This window comes from Pseudorasbora parva, chromosome 12 (assembly GCF_024679245.1).
Source record: "Pseudorasbora parva isolate DD20220531a chromosome 12, ASM2467924v1, whole genome shotgun sequence".
NCBI lineage: Eukaryota > Metazoa > Chordata > Actinopteri > Cypriniformes > Gobionidae > Pseudorasbora > Pseudorasbora parva.
This window is the reverse complement of record NC_090183.1, coordinates 44,550,009-44,566,577: the sequence shown is the minus strand read 5'-3', so window position 1 is coordinate 44,566,577 and position 16,569 is coordinate 44,550,009. Positions and strand designations below refer to the sequence as shown.

Here is a 16,569-nt window from a genome sequence, read left to right as displayed (position 1 = left end):
TGTGTGTGTGTGTGTGTGTGTGTGTGTGTGTGTGTGTGTGTGTGTGTGTGTGTGTGTGCGTGTGTAGATGAGGTCGATGCTGAAGGAATGGAGCACAGAGCGACCAGCTGTGTGACGGTACAGACGCAGTTTTACTTCAGTAATCTCAGCAGCTCCTACAACGTCCTGCAGGACTGTGACAACTGCTCCAGGTCAGACACACTGCAGTCAGTCTAGATTATATATACAGATGAACGGCGGCTTTTATAACAGCGTGTCTGTTTTACAGATTAATTCATGCTAAGAGAATAAACAACACCAACCTGCTGTTTGTGGTGGCTGAAAGACTGTCCTGCAACTCCTGTGAGATAGAGAAACTGTCTCAGGTGGAGACAGAATGTATCCTCCTCATGCATAAACATGCAAAAATATATATTAAAATGCTATTTATTACTGTGATGCAAAGCTGAAATTTTTGAATGGCAGTGTGAGTTTGTTCCTTTACACCCCGTTTCTCAGACAAAGACAAAGAAACAAATACGTGCGAGACATTAGCAACAGCCCGGTATAGAAAAGGAACCACGTCCTGTTTCGACTACAACGTTACAGTACGTACACACTCACAACACGCTTCCACTTGTTTATCCAAAGAAACATTCTGGATGGTCTATGGATGGCATAATTAACCAAAATATGAGCTTCATATTTCTGTAAAGCTCAAAATAATTGGTTTGAGTAGAGTAAACTCAAAATATTATTAATAGGTAAATATTTTCCTTTTGAGTTCACAAAACTGACACGTTTTCATTAAATTAAATAGTTTCAATGTTTTGAGTTTTATGAACTTTCTTTAATTTTTTATTTTAGCCAAACTTAAATTTAACTGAAACTGGGTTGGGATTTATTTTTCCCAGCATGCCAAGTTTAGATGACATGATAATTTTAAATTGAATGTATGACTTAATATTTCAAGTTAAGAGTAATTAAAATGAATGAGCACAAAATAAAAGTCTACCAGTTCTGCTTACTTAAACTTTTAATAACTTATCTTAAAATTCTTTATGGTTTTCCTCATTTCCACCAATTTTTTTCTGCCAGTTTTGCGAACTTATTTGGGTTTACAGAACAGACTTCAGATGCCAGACACCCCATGAACTTCCTTTAATACAAGGACAAGTTTAATTCTTGATCTTATTGTGAACGATTTATCAGTAAACGATGTTCTGAAGGAAATATCCAATGTAAAGGCCCTTTCACATCGGATGCGTGACGAAAAAGCGAAGCGAATAAGAGAATATTTTGTGTCAAAACCATTCACATCAGCCGTAATACGAATTTGCGACGTTTCCGAGCTGCAACATTTCAAAACATTCGCGGCGACAGCTGAGAAAACACGGGCACTTCATCATTCAGTGAAGACGAGCTTTTCATTTTATTTAGAGGACCGAAAAGATCTGAGCGTCTGAAGGGGAGTATGCTAATCGTGTAGAGGAGCTAAAAATTCGTCATGGCCGGTTCTGCACTTACTTTCAAAAGTCCGTGGGACAATTTGAGGAGCTCATCCAGAGACAGCACCACATCTGACAAACCACTAGCCTAGAAATTTAGACGCACCCTAGCGGCAGCAAATGTAATCTGCCCGTAAGTGTCGTCTAGGAACTCTCAATACCCTTCTGAGCTGTAATCCCCTCACTCTGGACGGGCCAATCACATCGTGTATAGAGTCGGTGGGCGGGGCCATAATGACGACGGCCGAGTTGCGTTTGCGTGCTTCTAGTAAACACAGAAACTGGCGAACGGCGGCGGTCTTTCGAATCAGCTTTGACTGCGATTCTGGAAGACTTGGAGTTAAGCTTTTCTCTGAGAAAAGAACAAAGAACGGCACTGAAGTCATTCTTAAGAAGGGAAGATGTGTTCGGAGTTTAGCCGACCAGATACGGCGAATGTTTAATCTGTCAGCGAGCTCCGCTTCACCTTCGTTGCTCTGGTTGGTGTAGCGCTATCCTATCGCGTGCAGAGGGAGTTTGGAGACAACCGTTTATCCGCCCCTCGGATTGAGCCGTCAATGGTGAGTTTCCAGACCAAACATCTTGATGTGGCTCTGGCTTGTCAGGCTAACAAACCACACACTTCAGGAACCAAACGATCCGGAGCAGATGTTTCCAGAGTCACAATATAAACATTTAAGTGCCACAGACGTACTGATGGCAACACGTTCACTTTCCATAATCACGGACACAAGGTTTAGAAAACAAATAAATTTATAAAAGGTTAAGTTATTGCTTAACTTTACAGCTTTAACTAGAACTTTAGCTGTAATTTCATGAGAAACGCCATACCTGGCAATGGTTAATGTTGATTGAATAGCTCGTGACATCAACTGGACATTTCATCACCTTTGTTTCCTTGTATGTGATTGGTTGAAGCCGTTTCTGTCGCTGCTAGACTTAAAAAAAATCAACATCGAAACAAAAAAATTAATGTTGTTTTTTCACCACAGATTTGCGTTCGATGTGGAAGCGCTCATTACACACACACCGCTGATCAAAGAAAGCCATCGCGCAAATTGTTCACGCGTCAAAATCGCGTCCAGTGTGAAAAGGCATTAATGCAGGTTGTGAAAGTCATTTCATGTTGAGAAGATGTACATAAAAAACACAGAGTATTAACCAAAGCACACGTTTCTCTTTGCCTCTCTTCCAGGAGAACACATCAGACTGTGGGCGGGGTCACTCGTTCCGCCCCTCCCTCCTCACTTTACTCCTCCTCCAGCTCCTCCTCTTTTCTGTTCTGGCCCAACCGTCAGTTTAACTCCATCCTCCTGTCCTCCTCTCCCTCCTTCTCGTCACCTTAATTCCGCATTTCTCCTTTATCTCCCCGTTGCTCTAGTCATAGGTAATATAAAGGGACTTCCTTCTGCCCTTATACGGAAGCCCAGTCGTACTGCTTCATCCACTTAGCTTCACAGGTTGTTGCTTAGTGACCGTTGCAGAACTTTGTCCTCTCCTGCCAATCAAGAGCATTTGTGGGAGGAGCTAAAAGTGTCTTCATGAAAACAGGAAGCTAGCGATGAGAAACCGACGGCCATTTTGGAAACGAAGACGTGGTGGAAAATGACACGGACTGTTCCCTCCTGCCTCTGCGGCCGTACGGGTTTAGTTTCGTTTGACTCCACCTCTAAAGGGGAAAGGTCATCCTCACCTTCATCCTCTAAAGGGGAAAGGTCATCCTCACCTTCATCCTCTAAAGGGGAAAGGTCATCCTCACCTTCATCCTGTAACTCGTGTCGCGGGTTTACAGGACATTCTGACGCCATCTTGCTTCCGGTAATAAGAAAATAACCGAAAATGTGCAGAACTTTAAGTGATTCTCAAAACAAAAAAAAATATGTGAGTATTAAAAACATACCTCCATATATTAGGGTATTTAATGAGAAAGGGAAGACGATAGATGCTATTTATTCAATTATCATTATTTATTTATGCACTATATCTACTTCTTGCCAAAATGAGACTTGTTGCGTGGTCTAATTTTTCTAGCCAAATTAGGAGGTAGGAAAACCACAGAGAAAGAAAAAGTGAAAGGGAAATAAAAGCAGTATCACACCATTCCTTCATCAGTCACAAGGGCTTCATATATTTATTATTTCTCTGTATATTCCTGATCCCATTAGGTTAGGCTTTTATTTGTGTTGCTTTTTAGGTAAACTATATTAATGCCTCAGTTATATAATATTTGCAGCTAATATGTAATATCATGTGATCATTTTTAAAGGACTAGTTCACTCAAAAATGACACGTCTGTTTGATTTATTCACGTTCCAAAAGCGAATGAGAAATTTTTAAATCAATAACGATAGTGACCATGACTTTCCAGCTCCAAAGAGAGAAAAAAAAACTGCATTAAACTTGATGAACAGACAGAAAGCTATCAAATGGACTACTTTTATTTATCTATTTTATGGAGCACGACAGACATGGTCACTGTCGTTGAATGGAAAACATGCAAGATGAGATTGAAATGAAGTTTGAGTATTTTTAGCGATGAAGTCAGTTTGCAGTCTCTACAATTCTGTTCTGGACAGTTTTTCACCATCGCAGAATGTCGACCACACATTGCATTCGCTGTTAGTTTGCACCGTTCTTTTTTTTTTTCTTTGCACTGATGGATTTGTCAGTGAATGGTAGTCGTTACCATGATCCTAGTCAATCATTCATGTAGAGGAGAAATGTTTTATTTATTATACATATATGCAGTATATACATGTAAGGCCCAAAACAGCATTTTGCATATTTGCATAGTTTGTTTCTGGCCTTGACTAGTTTTCATTATCTGTCATGATATTAGGCCAGATTTACTAACAGCTTACAAACCCTCTTTAGGCCTTAAAAAAACTACTGTCAGGATTTACCAAAGACACGCAGTGAGAAATTAGCGCTGATCATTTTTGCGGCTGACCTTATCCGGTAGGAGTTTCCCTTTCAGACGAGGAGGAGAATACTTAAATCTATAATGCAAGGTGGTCTACTAAAGTTTGCGCTCGTTAATTTGCGGCATTATTTAAACCCCCCCAAAAAAGCAAGTTGCTAATTTACGCTGCCCTTGGTAGATTGTGTTGGTCATTATGCAAATGATCCAGCTGCGTCTGTGCTCTTTAACATGCGCGTCGTCAGTAAATCACGCACAGAAATTTCCACTTTGATTGCGCTATCATGCTAATTTGCCCTGTTTAGTAAATCTGGCCCTTTTTCTCTTATGTTGAAATGTTAGTAATGCAATGAAACTTAAGCAAAAATCCTTGTTTTGGGCCCTCTATCAACCTTCTTTTAGCTGTGCCTTGATGTACTTTTATATTGGACAGCGGTGATCATGGTGCTGATTGAGCTCAGTCAGTTTAGAGCAAGTAAAAGTCTTGGGCTTTAAAACGCTACTCAAACAGGTTGTGTTTCGAAATAGCGTACTCCATACTGTACTCACTAATGTTGTTCACCGATTAACTTTTTAATATGGTCACATTATTGTTTAGCCGTGGCCAGTTAACCCTCTGGGTCTCGTCAGTCAAAAATGACCGAAACATTTTACGTTCGTTACATCGGATTGGTATGACATTTGGTGACTTTTGTCGCATTAGCTATGTGAATGCACAAAGAAATAATGGACCTGATTCGGCTATGCTAAAGTAAGTCACACTTGGCTCCTTCTCAGTCAGAAATTACTGACAGGAAAAAAATACACTAAAACTTTGGTGGTGTAAACTACAAATCAAACACTGTGCACAGCAATGAAAGGGTGACACTCTAAAGCATTAAGAGTACATGATACACACAACACACACAAATATATGAACTAGTGCAGGTTTTTGTGAACTAAATTCAATAATTCAGCCACAATGCAGTAACAAAACAAACAGCAAAGAAGAGGTTACACACGAGTACAAAACAGACAAACATGCAGAGACACACACCACAATATTATACACACACACACAAATTAACTGGTGTAGCTGTAACAATATGGAAGCCTCGAAATCAGATCAGACCCAGATTGATTAAGCTGTGATAAAGCATACCTGTTCATTTTTATTGAAATTTGATGTCATGTGTAACAAAATGTCCTCTGTGTTCAGGTTTGACTGTAGTAAAATTGATGCAAAAACTGACACTTCAAATCAACATTTCAAATAAACTAAATCTAAATCTTGACAAAAAGTCTTTGCGAATGTCTTAGTATAAATCCAAATCCACAACTTAATAAAAAAATAAGTATTTATGAATTTGTAAGCCCCTTTATATAGAGTTACATAGTAATCTTGTGGTCACACCAGGGCATTAAATAAGCTTTTCTTTTTTTACTCCTTCAAGTTGATATATATATATACCTTAAAAATGGATTTTAAATGTATTGTTTCTATTTTAACGTGGATTACTGCTTTAATTGAACAATAATAGAAAAATGTTAGAAAACAGTTGTGTATTATTTTCAATTGGGAAAAATAAATATTGCATAGTATCATAAAATCCCTTCAAAATTCTAAATAATAATCAAAAAATAGTATTAAACCAAAATATATTACATTGATTATCCATTGGAGTTACATGTCAAGGCTTCGGTCGCTTTTGACCTTGAAGGAGCCAAGTGTGACCTCTAAACGAAGAGGACCAGACCAGAGGGTTAAGAAAAAAATTGTTTTTGCATTTTTTTATTTAAGTTGTGTTCAAGTGATGAACTGATCAAATAATCAAGTCAAAAGGTAAATAGTTCAGATATTCGAAGTTGATATTGTAATCACACTGCAAATGGCAAGTCAAGTTGAGTGCATTGCATTGTGGGACAGCATTCCATTTATTATAATGCACATTTTGACAAATGTGAAGGGCAAATATGGTAACCCATACTCGGAATTTGTCCTCTCTGCATTTAACCCATAAAAGTTAGTTCACGCACACACTACAAATCCTAATTTTAACAATACTGTGTGCAATCTAAATACAGCTTATGATAGTATGCTATTCCGAACACATCCAGTTCCTCCAAACATTAAACCTGACTGGCATAAGGGAATGCGATTGATCGTTTTGAGTATTATTGTCTTTGCCAAACCCTTCAGCTCCATCCCTACACGTACACAAACTTGACAAGCACCTTGTGCGTTTATTTTGTCAGTAAATGGGGTTAAATCTGAACCTCGCTTTCATATTTGGCTTTTCAGTAGCCATCACCTACAGCGCAAAGCTCTATGGCAAGAAAAACAACCCATTGGGTTTTTAGGATCGTCTTATTAAGAGCTGTTTAAACTCGATCATACTGCTATTGAGTTTGGGTAAAGTAGGGTTTGGAGTTGAACTGACCGCAATCCATCATAACGGCATTCCTTACACAAATATGGGACTGCTGTGGTTTATTTGTCCGGTATGTATGAGGGGAGTGAGTGTTTAGATGTGTCTGACCAAGACGAACAATAGTGCCGGCCCAGATCCGGCCCACATCCGGATTCTAACACGTACCAGATCTGGGCCGGCACTATTGCTGTCTGGGGAAGGTTTGCTGATGGTTGAAAGAAAAGAATCGATGTTTGCTGTTACGTGAAATAACTGTGAAAATGTGACAATTTTGAGAAGTATTTTGAGAGTATTGTCATTGTTGGTGTTGAAGGAATGATCCGTGTCAAACGAATGTTTCATATCTGTCCGTCTTGAGGCAAAATCTGTTAAAGCCTGTTTCATTTGCCTGTGCAATTTAAAAAGACAGCACTTAAACATGTTAATGCATTCCCTCTATCTGTGTTTAAAGAGAGCAGTTCACCCCAAATGTAAAATTCTGCCAGCATTTATTCACCCTAATGTCGTTCCCCAGACAGCAACATTGTGGATTTAACGTGAACCAGTCCAGATATGGGCCGGTGCTATGTTGCTGTCTGGGTCCAAACCTGTATGACATTCATTCTTCTGTAGGAAACAAATGGATGGAAAAGACATGTCCATTTGTGTTTTACAAATGAAAGACACTCATACATGACACGAGGGTGAGTAAATGAGTTTGATTATCTGTCGTTTTCTTATCTATCTCATGAAAAGCTGTCAGGATGTGATGTATTTTGTACACCTTGTTTGAGAGCATGTCTGATCACTTGTTTTTCATTCACCTTCAGAATTAATTGGTGAGGTATATATGCTAAATGTTGTGCTAAGAGTTGTACATATCACTAATATCTGAACTTGAATGCAATCCTGATCCTGACACTATCACATATGACTCCTGTTTATAACCCGGATGGTTATGAATCCATCTACAGTATGAATATATATATTTTAGACCCCATTGAGACCTATAAATGGAAAAGATAAATTATTAAATTTGAGGTTGTGTGTGTGGTATTGTAAGCTAGAAAAAAAATTTTTTTTTTAAAAGACTGTTGCCGATTACCTTAATGGCAAAAACTGAGGTGCCGGTATGATGACGTGAGGTTAAAGGGATAGTTCACCCAAAAATGAAACATTTACTCACCCTCATGTTTTTACATTCGAATTTATGGGGTTTTCCAAGTGCCATAAAAAGTATGCCAGACTGCAAAATGCTGTCGGCCCACATTCGGGCCACATCTGGTACATGTGGATTCAACCAGATGTGGGCCAGAACTGGACCGACGCTCTTGTAGTCTGGGATGGTAAAATATAGAAACAAGGGGCTTTCAAGCTCATAACGTTGTCCATATGTCTTGTGTAATATATGTCAAATCACTCAAATCAGGTTCTCCTGGACAGAACAACGGTTTGGAATGGTGTGATGGTGAGTAAAATGATGACATAAAGTTCATTTCGGGGTGAAATATTCCTCTAACCCACAACTTCAATGTTGAAACCTGTTAAACAGCTAATGTGTACCTCTTTCTTTGCCTGATTATGGAAACAGTCTACAATTTTATTTCATATCAGGGCTAACAGTGCTCTGAATGTTGGGAAAATGCCTTGTTCTTGATCCTGGTGAGTTGGTTTAAAACTTTGCCATTTTTTATTATTATTATTATTATTATTATTGTATTTTGGGGGGGGGGGGGGTAATTGTCTTAAAACTGGAACACTGTCGTTGTACAGGGGCACTGAACTGCCTGAATTAGGAAAACACATCTTGGCAAGACGCTGCGATTAAATGATCATGAATGTGTCGGTCTTGTGTCACAATTCCAAGTACACTGTGGAACAAAAGTCCTTGTTTTTAAGTGGTCTGAAAGATTTGCTTTTGCCAAAAAAAGAGAAAAAAAAAAGTATTCAAAAAGAAAAGCTAAAAAGAGGAAGCAGCTTGCGCAAGGGGAGGGGCCTAATGTATAACCCGCCCACTGGGAGGAGTCATTAGCTCAGACCCTCCTCTAGCCCCTCCCCCTTCAGAGCAACATCATCGTAGGCGCGTTTCCATCAGCGAGACGTGTGTATGTGATTACGTAGTCTTTAGTCTGGTGCTCCGTGACAAATGTGTACAAAAATATATATTAAAAAAAACGTACAAAGGAGAAACTGAATTTAACATGAGTGAGGTTTTAAAATGTATTAACGATTAAAAAATAGAAACACAAAACTGCTGATAATACTCATGAGTTGAGGTCTGAAATCATGGTGAGCGTTTTTTTCTTTCGTTGGTTTATTGGATTGTGTGTTGGGGGCTCAGTGCCTCGTCTCCATTTTTTTTGTACAGACAACAAACAAAAAAAAGTCAAGAGAAAATTTGTAAAATATTGTGTCTGTGACTCCTTGTAAAATATTTTCAAATTGTTTATTACAGAGAATCAGTTATTAAATAATGTTCATATTTTTCACTTCAGTGCATTGTGTAGTGTTTATTTTTCTGGTGCAATCAACATGTTCTAGAGGTTCATTAGAAACACTGCGATTCGTTTTAATGAGCAGCATCATTATACGCAATACATTCTTAATATATACATATTCATGATTGATTTCTATTTCTTTTTCTTTCAAAAAAGCAAATAAATTCACTATATCGTCAAAAGTATAGTGAGCATATTATCATAAAAGCGGATTTTGAGTGAAATAAATGATTGTGTACATCACCAAAAGGGTCCAGTTATGATATTTTGAACATTATGAGGTCAATAAATGAATCGCGCACATACCAATTGTTCACAATAGGATCTACAACATGCATAAAATAATGAATTTGAAATTGTTCTTATGCTTACTGTGAACGATTCATCATAGTAAAAAAATGTAAAGTTAATAACTTGTATAATAAGCATAATATAATAACTTGCTCTCACTCTGAAACTACTTTCCTTTTCAGGCGATGTAAAACAGGCTTTAGTTTTCACTGTCCAATCAGTTCCAGACGGATACAATCAAGTCCCGCCTACAGTATTTTCTTATTGGCTGCATCCGAAAGCTTAAAAAAGGCATCAAGGCGCGTCTGAATTCAATAGTTAGCTTCACTTCCTGTCTCATGAGGCAGTTTTTTAAAGGCAGCATAACTATATCCTTCACTGCCTTTGATATCCCACAATTCTGTGCGTTCCATTACATGACAAGTGGGATAAAAAATTAAGATGGCGTCTGAAAGTGGCGGTTGGTGGTCAGTTTGTGTTTAAATGTACATTTTTGGCCAACGTTTTCCACTTTTTATGTAATTTCTACACTTGGCATTAATATGTGATCCAGATGTTGTCCACATACACATTGAAAAGATAAGTGTAAACGCGCTTCTGATGGGAAGGTGATCCGATCAGCGCGTCCTGGTCCAGAGGTATTTGAGGACGCATTGTGATCTCAGTGTAATGTAAATGCAATCCAGCCATCGCATCTACATTTAGACGTCATATAAATCACCGCCCAGTCTCTCCACGTGGCTGTCAGAAAATAATGGATAGATGCAGATTTGACAAGAAATTAAACTTATTTGAACTTTACAATAAACGGCATCTACGTAAGTGCATATGTGAACAACAACATATAGTGAATCTAAAGTTATCCAGGGATAATGCCATGATTGTGTGTGTGTGTGTGTGTGTGTGTGTGTGTGTGTGTGTGTGTGTGTGTGTGTGTGTGTGTGTGTGTGTGTGTGTGTCTTAAGCTCCGCCCACTGCACGCCTCCACAGACTCGGCTGTTTTCAGAAAGAATCGGTTCAGTGTATCCGTCTTTTATAAATATGATAAACTAAAGAATCTTGTGAGATATGAAGGATCAACACAACTCTATAGCTACTCAAGATTAACACCAGACTGGCACAAACAGTGTGTTATGGACCCTTTAATGCCAAGTTACGCAGCTTTAGTTATCTCTATTTTGCTGTAGATCATTAAACCATTATGCTGCCTCAGAAGTCTGTCTGTCCGAATCAGTTTTCCGTAAGGTATCTCTATAAGGCAGCCAGGCAATCAGCTGTCTAAGCTTTCGGACGCAGCCACTGAATTGAATTGGGTTGCAAACAGCATGTCACATTGACTTAAGTCTTTACACACACATCTTTCAACAAGCGCCACGCGTCCACATGAAAAGCATTACAAATAAAACCACAAAAATATAATTATGCAAGATTGCATAGCAAAATACTGAGTGATGTTCAGTTATAAAGTCTAAAAATGAATGTACTTTATATTGACCAGTTATGTAATTAATGTTTTCAATTAGTACTTTTACTCTATTAGGGTTTTTAATATGATCACAACAGCTGTAGGAAGTCGAGGATCGCCTTATGCCAGGTCTCTGGATCATCAAGGTAACACGGATGCCCCGCCCCCTTCATTACCACAACTTTGTGATTGGGTAGATGGCTCAGGTTGCTTAGCGACGCTTCCCCAAGCTGAGTGTCCTGGTCTCCATAAACTATAAGAGCCGGAGTCTGTACAGATACATAAAGATGGAAATCACACATTTTAAGCCTTTAGTAAATACATTAATCAACTCAAAATAATTTAAATATGTAGTATTAAATCTAATTAGGAATAAAAAAAGATGACAATTACATAGATAGACTAAGGGAGGGACGGATGAGCATATCGATGAATGAATGTATGACAGACAGACAGACAGACAGACAGATAGATAGATAGATAGATAGATAGATAGATAGATAGATAGATAGATAGATAGATAGATAGATAGATAGATAGATAGATAGATAGATAGATAGATAGATAGATAGATAGATAGATAGATAGATAGATAGATAGATAGATAGATAGATAGATAGATAGATGACCTGTATGCTGCTGTACTGCTCTGCTGAGAGCTTCTCTGTACAGATCGGAGCCACAGGGATGTAGGCCTTGACCTGCTCCGAGTGCTGTAAGAGGAACGGCAGCGAGTACATGCCGCTGAGAGACGGGCTGATGAGCACCACAGGGCCGGAGTTCAGGCCCTCACACACCTGTCTGAGGAACAGGGCCGGAGCCAGCTGACCCACCGGAGCCGGGGCCGAAGCCGCCTTCGACTGACCCAAGCCTGAGCGAGAGACACACAGAGATGAGCCGCTTCAGGAGGACAGACCGCGGTCAGTTAGTGAGAGAGACTAAAGCCGGGTGCACACTTGTAGTTCGGTTCGTTTGGTCCGGACCAAAAAACAAATTATTTAGTCCTGGTCCACTTAGCGTTCACACTGGCATTTTTAACAGCGAACCTAAAATTACCGAACCAAATGCATAGGGATACAGTCACAACCTGATTGGTTGGCTTAAATGACATATATTGACATCTGAACCCTTAGTGCCACCGAACAAACGGACCAAGACCGCTAAAAAGACGGGTCTCGGTCCACTTCCAAATGAACTCTGGTGCGGTTCGGTTTATATATGAACGCTACACGAACCAAAGACAGGACATGATGTCACAATATGCGACATACAAGTCAGCTGATCTGACAACGAAAGATCGGTGTATTCAAACTGAAGGCGTTTCTCAATGTCAAGGAAGGATCCTCGGAAGCCAGAATTCTAAGGATGCCACGTCATCGACATCCGACGAAGGACTGTTCCAATGTCGAGGATCCTCGGAATTCAACCAAGGACTGAGTACTTCGTTCGAAAAATATGTCATATACAGAAAAGGATGCATATGAGTAGCCTTCGCGCACTTCGCGTTCTCAAATCACCCACAATCCTATGCGTGCAGCTTTGCTATCAGACGTTCCCGGATTCGGACTCGGAGCGTGAACGGGGCAAATATGCTTGTATCGGGGTTTGTAGATGGGAAGGAAGGAGGCGGGAATCGGCAAACGTTCAACAACTTTATAATAGCCCCCTCACAGGCGACTGCCCGCACACAGATAATAAAACATAAAGAAACCATAACATAAAGTCCAGGCCTAGTCCTCTCTCGTCTTCCATGCTCCTCCAATTATACTCCCGTCACTGCCGTGAGCCGAGACCGGTGTGGTGGCGATCAGCTGCCGCTCATTATCACTCCACCGGCCGCTCTCACGGACCCTCACCTCGCTGCTTGCCACAATGCTTTTATATACTGTATTGATATTAAAAAAATACAAATAACGTTACACATAACGTTATTGATGGCCAACGGACCTTTTTACTGACGTAATGACGCAATGACGTGCACTTGCTAGCCTGTTCCATTTATGTGTTCTCCGAATGCTAAAGAGGAGCCTCGCCTAGCCTCTGAAGGAAGTGACTTTGAAGGATCCGTCCTTCCAAGGAAGCATCCTTGACATTGAGAAACACCTTGAGTCTAGGGCAAACGCAAACGTGGAGCAACGAGAAGGTAAGTGCCTCATCAATATTTGGTCCGACGAGCATGTCTCAAATGCTAGAGAAAACGCAGAACAGGCATCCCTGGTTCTTGTTTTTGTAAGAGTTGCATATAAACATTATATAGTTATATACTAACTAAATAATCAGTAAATATAATTATAATACATATTATATTAAAAAATATACAATACATTTGCTATATTAACCAAATTAACAGTATATGCTAATAAATTTAGCCTAATATTTACAAAAAGTATGTATGGCAATACGATGGGTTTTGCCATGATATATTTAAGTTATTTTTTTGCCAGAATAGTACTTTTGTTAAAAAAAAAAGAAAATATACAGTATTTTGTATATATATATATATATAGTGTTTTACAGCACTTTCCATGTCTAACATTAATTACATTTGCTTTAAAGTCATAACTAAAATATGAAAAATGTTTTAATATATTTAAGTTTTATAAGTTTTGACAGAAAGTATCATAGTTTTTGACATGGCACCACAAATATACAAAGTTATATGCTCCATGGTAATAATATGGTAATTATTCTGTACCAAGGTATATTTTAGAGTGGGGGAAAATGCTTACATACATTTATTGTGAAAGTTGCTTATACAAATCATTTTTTAATTGAAAATGTTCTTTAGGTTTATACAGCCAACATCAAGTATAACCAATTTAAGTTTGGAAACAATATTTTGTATTTATAATGTCACACTTACTATTTATCTAACAGTTTAAATGTTTTAGGAAGGGGGTCCCTCATTAAAGGTTCATCATATTTGGGGGTCCTTGGCATCATAAAGTTTGAAAACCCCTGCCCTGCACTAGAATAGATAACACTGTCATCCAGTGTTGGGTGTAACTAGTTACTAAGTAATTAGTTACTGTAATTTAATTAATTTTACCTTGAAAAAGTAAAGTAAGGGATTACTTACTTATTACTTATTTCTTGTGTAATTGACTTAATTGAACTAAATACGGTGTATAGTCTGTAGAACAATTATACATATTACAATAGTGGAATTTAACATCAAAACTTTAAAATGCATGTTTTATCTATCCTTCCCATGTGTAATACTTCGGTCAGTTAATAAGAATAATTGATGTAGTTTTATATTTTGTATTTGAATTAATTAAAAAAGACCATGTCATGTCTATCCTTGAATCACTTAACTAGTCGAGGTTGATATTGGATTAAGAAAGTGATTAATAAGTAATTAAATACTTTTTGGAAAGAGTAATCTATTGAGGGTGTAATTAGTAACTTGCACAACAAAGCTGTCATCATTGACCGGACTGATGTAGAAGATTTCCCCGCACAGCTTAAACTGGTGATATACAGTACCGTAAGAAAAGGGGTTTATAAAGATTGTTGTCTTACAGAACATCACAGTTTTAACAGTATATGATATGAAAAGGATAAGAAGCGTTTCCTTTCCCCCACTCTACCATATTCTCCCCATATTACCATCTGATGATTTCTGTCGCTCACCTGGCAGGTCTATCGCCACAGCTCGGTGACCCGCGGCAGCCAAAGCCTCCAGAGTCCCGATCTTCAACCAGTTTTCCGAGGAGAACCGGATCCCGTGCAGCAACAGGACGCAGAGTTTGGCGGTACCGTTCGACGGAAGCGCCTGCCGGTAAAACAGCGGCTGATCTCCGCAGATTTCCAGCCGAACCGAGCCTTCTGACATCCGAACCGAAGACATGATGATGAGAGCGAAACTCTGGAGAAACAAACACAAGAGCAAAGTTCACCCGCGAAACACTTCGATTTATATCAACAAACGACGTTAGTATAAGTTACAATGTTAAGTATTCGATACATTTGTTTGTTAAAGTTCAGTAATTCACATAGCCTATGAACCATGAGTAGAGCATTTTGTACCAGAATATAAACTAGAGCAGAGGTTTGAGTCCCGGAAGACGGTGAGTTTTACCAGAGAGACACACTGACCTCTTCAGGCCATGTCAATAATTACAACACAAACATGTCCATTGATGACGATATTCATAAATGTGGCAGATTTGAACATTTTAACCAGCTTTTATACTAATTTTAACTTATTCTTACATGACTGAATTACAACGAGCTTTTAAGCTCATTAGGGTGTTTACTAAATAACCTAAATAAAACGCTCCTAACATTTCATTCATTAGCCTGCAATGTGGCTAGGTTTTGGATTCTTTGTGTGTGTGTGTGTGTGTGTGTGTGTGTGTGTGTGTGTGTGTGTGTGTGTGTGTGTGTGTGTGTGTGTGTGTGTGTGTGTGTGTGTGTGTGTGTGTGTGTGTGTGTGTGTGTAATTTTTTTTTAAATTTGGATGGAGATTGGAATTTAAAACGCTATTTACATAATAGATTGCGGATCTTTGTCGAATCGAATGTGGTGAGAATCGGTTCCTGGCGATCCAAATGGAGCGATCCGATCAATTTGTGTCGTGATTGCATTATGTTTTTAATGTGGTCAAATGTTATATAAATGTGATCCGATCACTTATACAACCTGTAATACCAGATGTAAATGGAGCAATTGATTTAAAATAGCACCATTTCATTTGTAAACAAATCTTTTCAGTCGAGGTGAATCGTTTTTACCAACTGCCGTGTTTTCTAACGTTTTCTACGTCCTTAGGCAATTATTGTTTGATTTAAAAAATAATAAAAAGATATTTGGAAGAATACAGATTTTATAAAGCATTATAAGATTCGTTTTTGTCGTATTTTTAGCGAATCAGTTGAATGATTCTATGACTGAATGAGTTAATGACTCGTAAAGAGTCACTTTCAAACGGATTAGGGAGAAAAATCCATCATAAGATAAGAAAAAATAAATACATAAAAATGCCGAGCTAGATTACTTACAATTTGTAATACCATATTACATGACAAAAATTGTTAGGAACATAATCCATTACATAAAATATTTAAGGTAATATAATCGGACTACTTTTGGATTACTTTTAGATTGCTTTTTACCTAACTTGTTTATCACAATGATTTGAGTAGAATAATCTTTTTGATATAAAAATACAAAGAGAAATAAATATATATTCCATTCTTTGTTATCAACAACACAAAGTGCATTAAATGTTACATTATGTTATGGTTTCCTAGATTAGTTTGTAAGTTTAATGAAAAGCTATTAAGTAATTAATTAATAAAAAACACTACTTAAAAAAGATTACCTGCATGTCATGTGACTATTAACCAATCAGAAAACGGTGAACTAAATTTATTATTATTTTTATTAAAAGCTTTATTTTATTATTGACCTAACTTACCAATTAAAATCTCAGGGGGTACTTAAAGTAAATATATAAAGTTTCAGCAAATTTCAGGAATCCCTGCATTGCATGTAAATTTAAATGATGTGA

At 38.2% G+C, this 16,569-nt stretch overlaps 2 protein-coding genes across 4 annotated transcripts in view; one reads left to right on the top strand and one right to left on the bottom strand.

The window, feature by feature from the left end:
* The window catches only part of cacna2d2a (calcium channel, voltage-dependent, alpha 2/delta subunit 2a), a 320,181-nt gene extending 316,968 nt beyond the window's left edge, over positions 1-3,213 (top strand). For both annotated transcript variants that reach the window (XM_067460456.1, XM_067460455.1), the window contains 4 exons: positions 68-191; positions 269-378; positions 499-587; positions 2,683-3,213. In XM_067460456.1, coding sequence (XP_067316557.1) covers positions 68-191; positions 269-378; positions 499-587; positions 2,683-2,790 — 431 coding nt within the window. In that variant the 3' untranslated portion in view covers positions 2,791-3,213. The remainder of the gene's footprint in view (positions 1-67; positions 192-268; positions 379-498; positions 588-2,682) is intronic.
* A 5,298-nt stretch (positions 3,214-8,511) lies between these two features.
* abhd14b (abhydrolase domain containing 14B) lies at positions 8,512-15,158 on the bottom strand. 2 transcript variants are annotated; one of them, XM_067460460.1, is made up of 4 exons: positions 15,084-15,158; positions 14,688-14,922; positions 11,681-11,922; positions 8,512-11,320 (listed from the first exon to the last, which is right to left on the bottom strand). In XM_067460460.1, exons 2-4 carry the CDS (start codon positions 14,902-14,904, stop codon positions 11,141-11,143), a joined length of 639 nt encoding a protein of 212 aa, XP_067316561.1. In that variant the 5' UTR covers positions 14,905-14,922; positions 15,084-15,158; the 3' UTR covers positions 8,512-11,140. The 2 variants fall into 2 exon arrangements, with proteins under 2 accessions (XP_067316561.1, XP_067316563.1); XM_067460462.1 differs by lacking the exon at positions 15,084-15,158 and adding an exon at positions 15,022-15,041.
* Positions 15,159-16,569: the final 1,411 nt, after the last annotated feature.

Excerpts from the sequence above, each read along its gene's own strand:
- abhd14b (XM_067460460.1), bottom strand. The coding sequence starts at position 14,904 with ATGTCTTCGGTTCGGATGTCAGAAGGCTCGGTTCGGCTGGAAATCTGC. Across the intron at positions 11,923-14,687 it reads TGTGGCGATAGACCTGCCAG|GCTTGGGTCAGTCGAAGGCG; the intron begins GTGAGCGACAGA and ends TCTCTCGCTCAG. Across the intron at positions 11,321-11,680 it reads AGCAGTACAGCAGCATACAG|ACTCCGGCTCTTATAGTTTA; the intron begins GTCATCTATCTA and ends GTATCTGTACAG.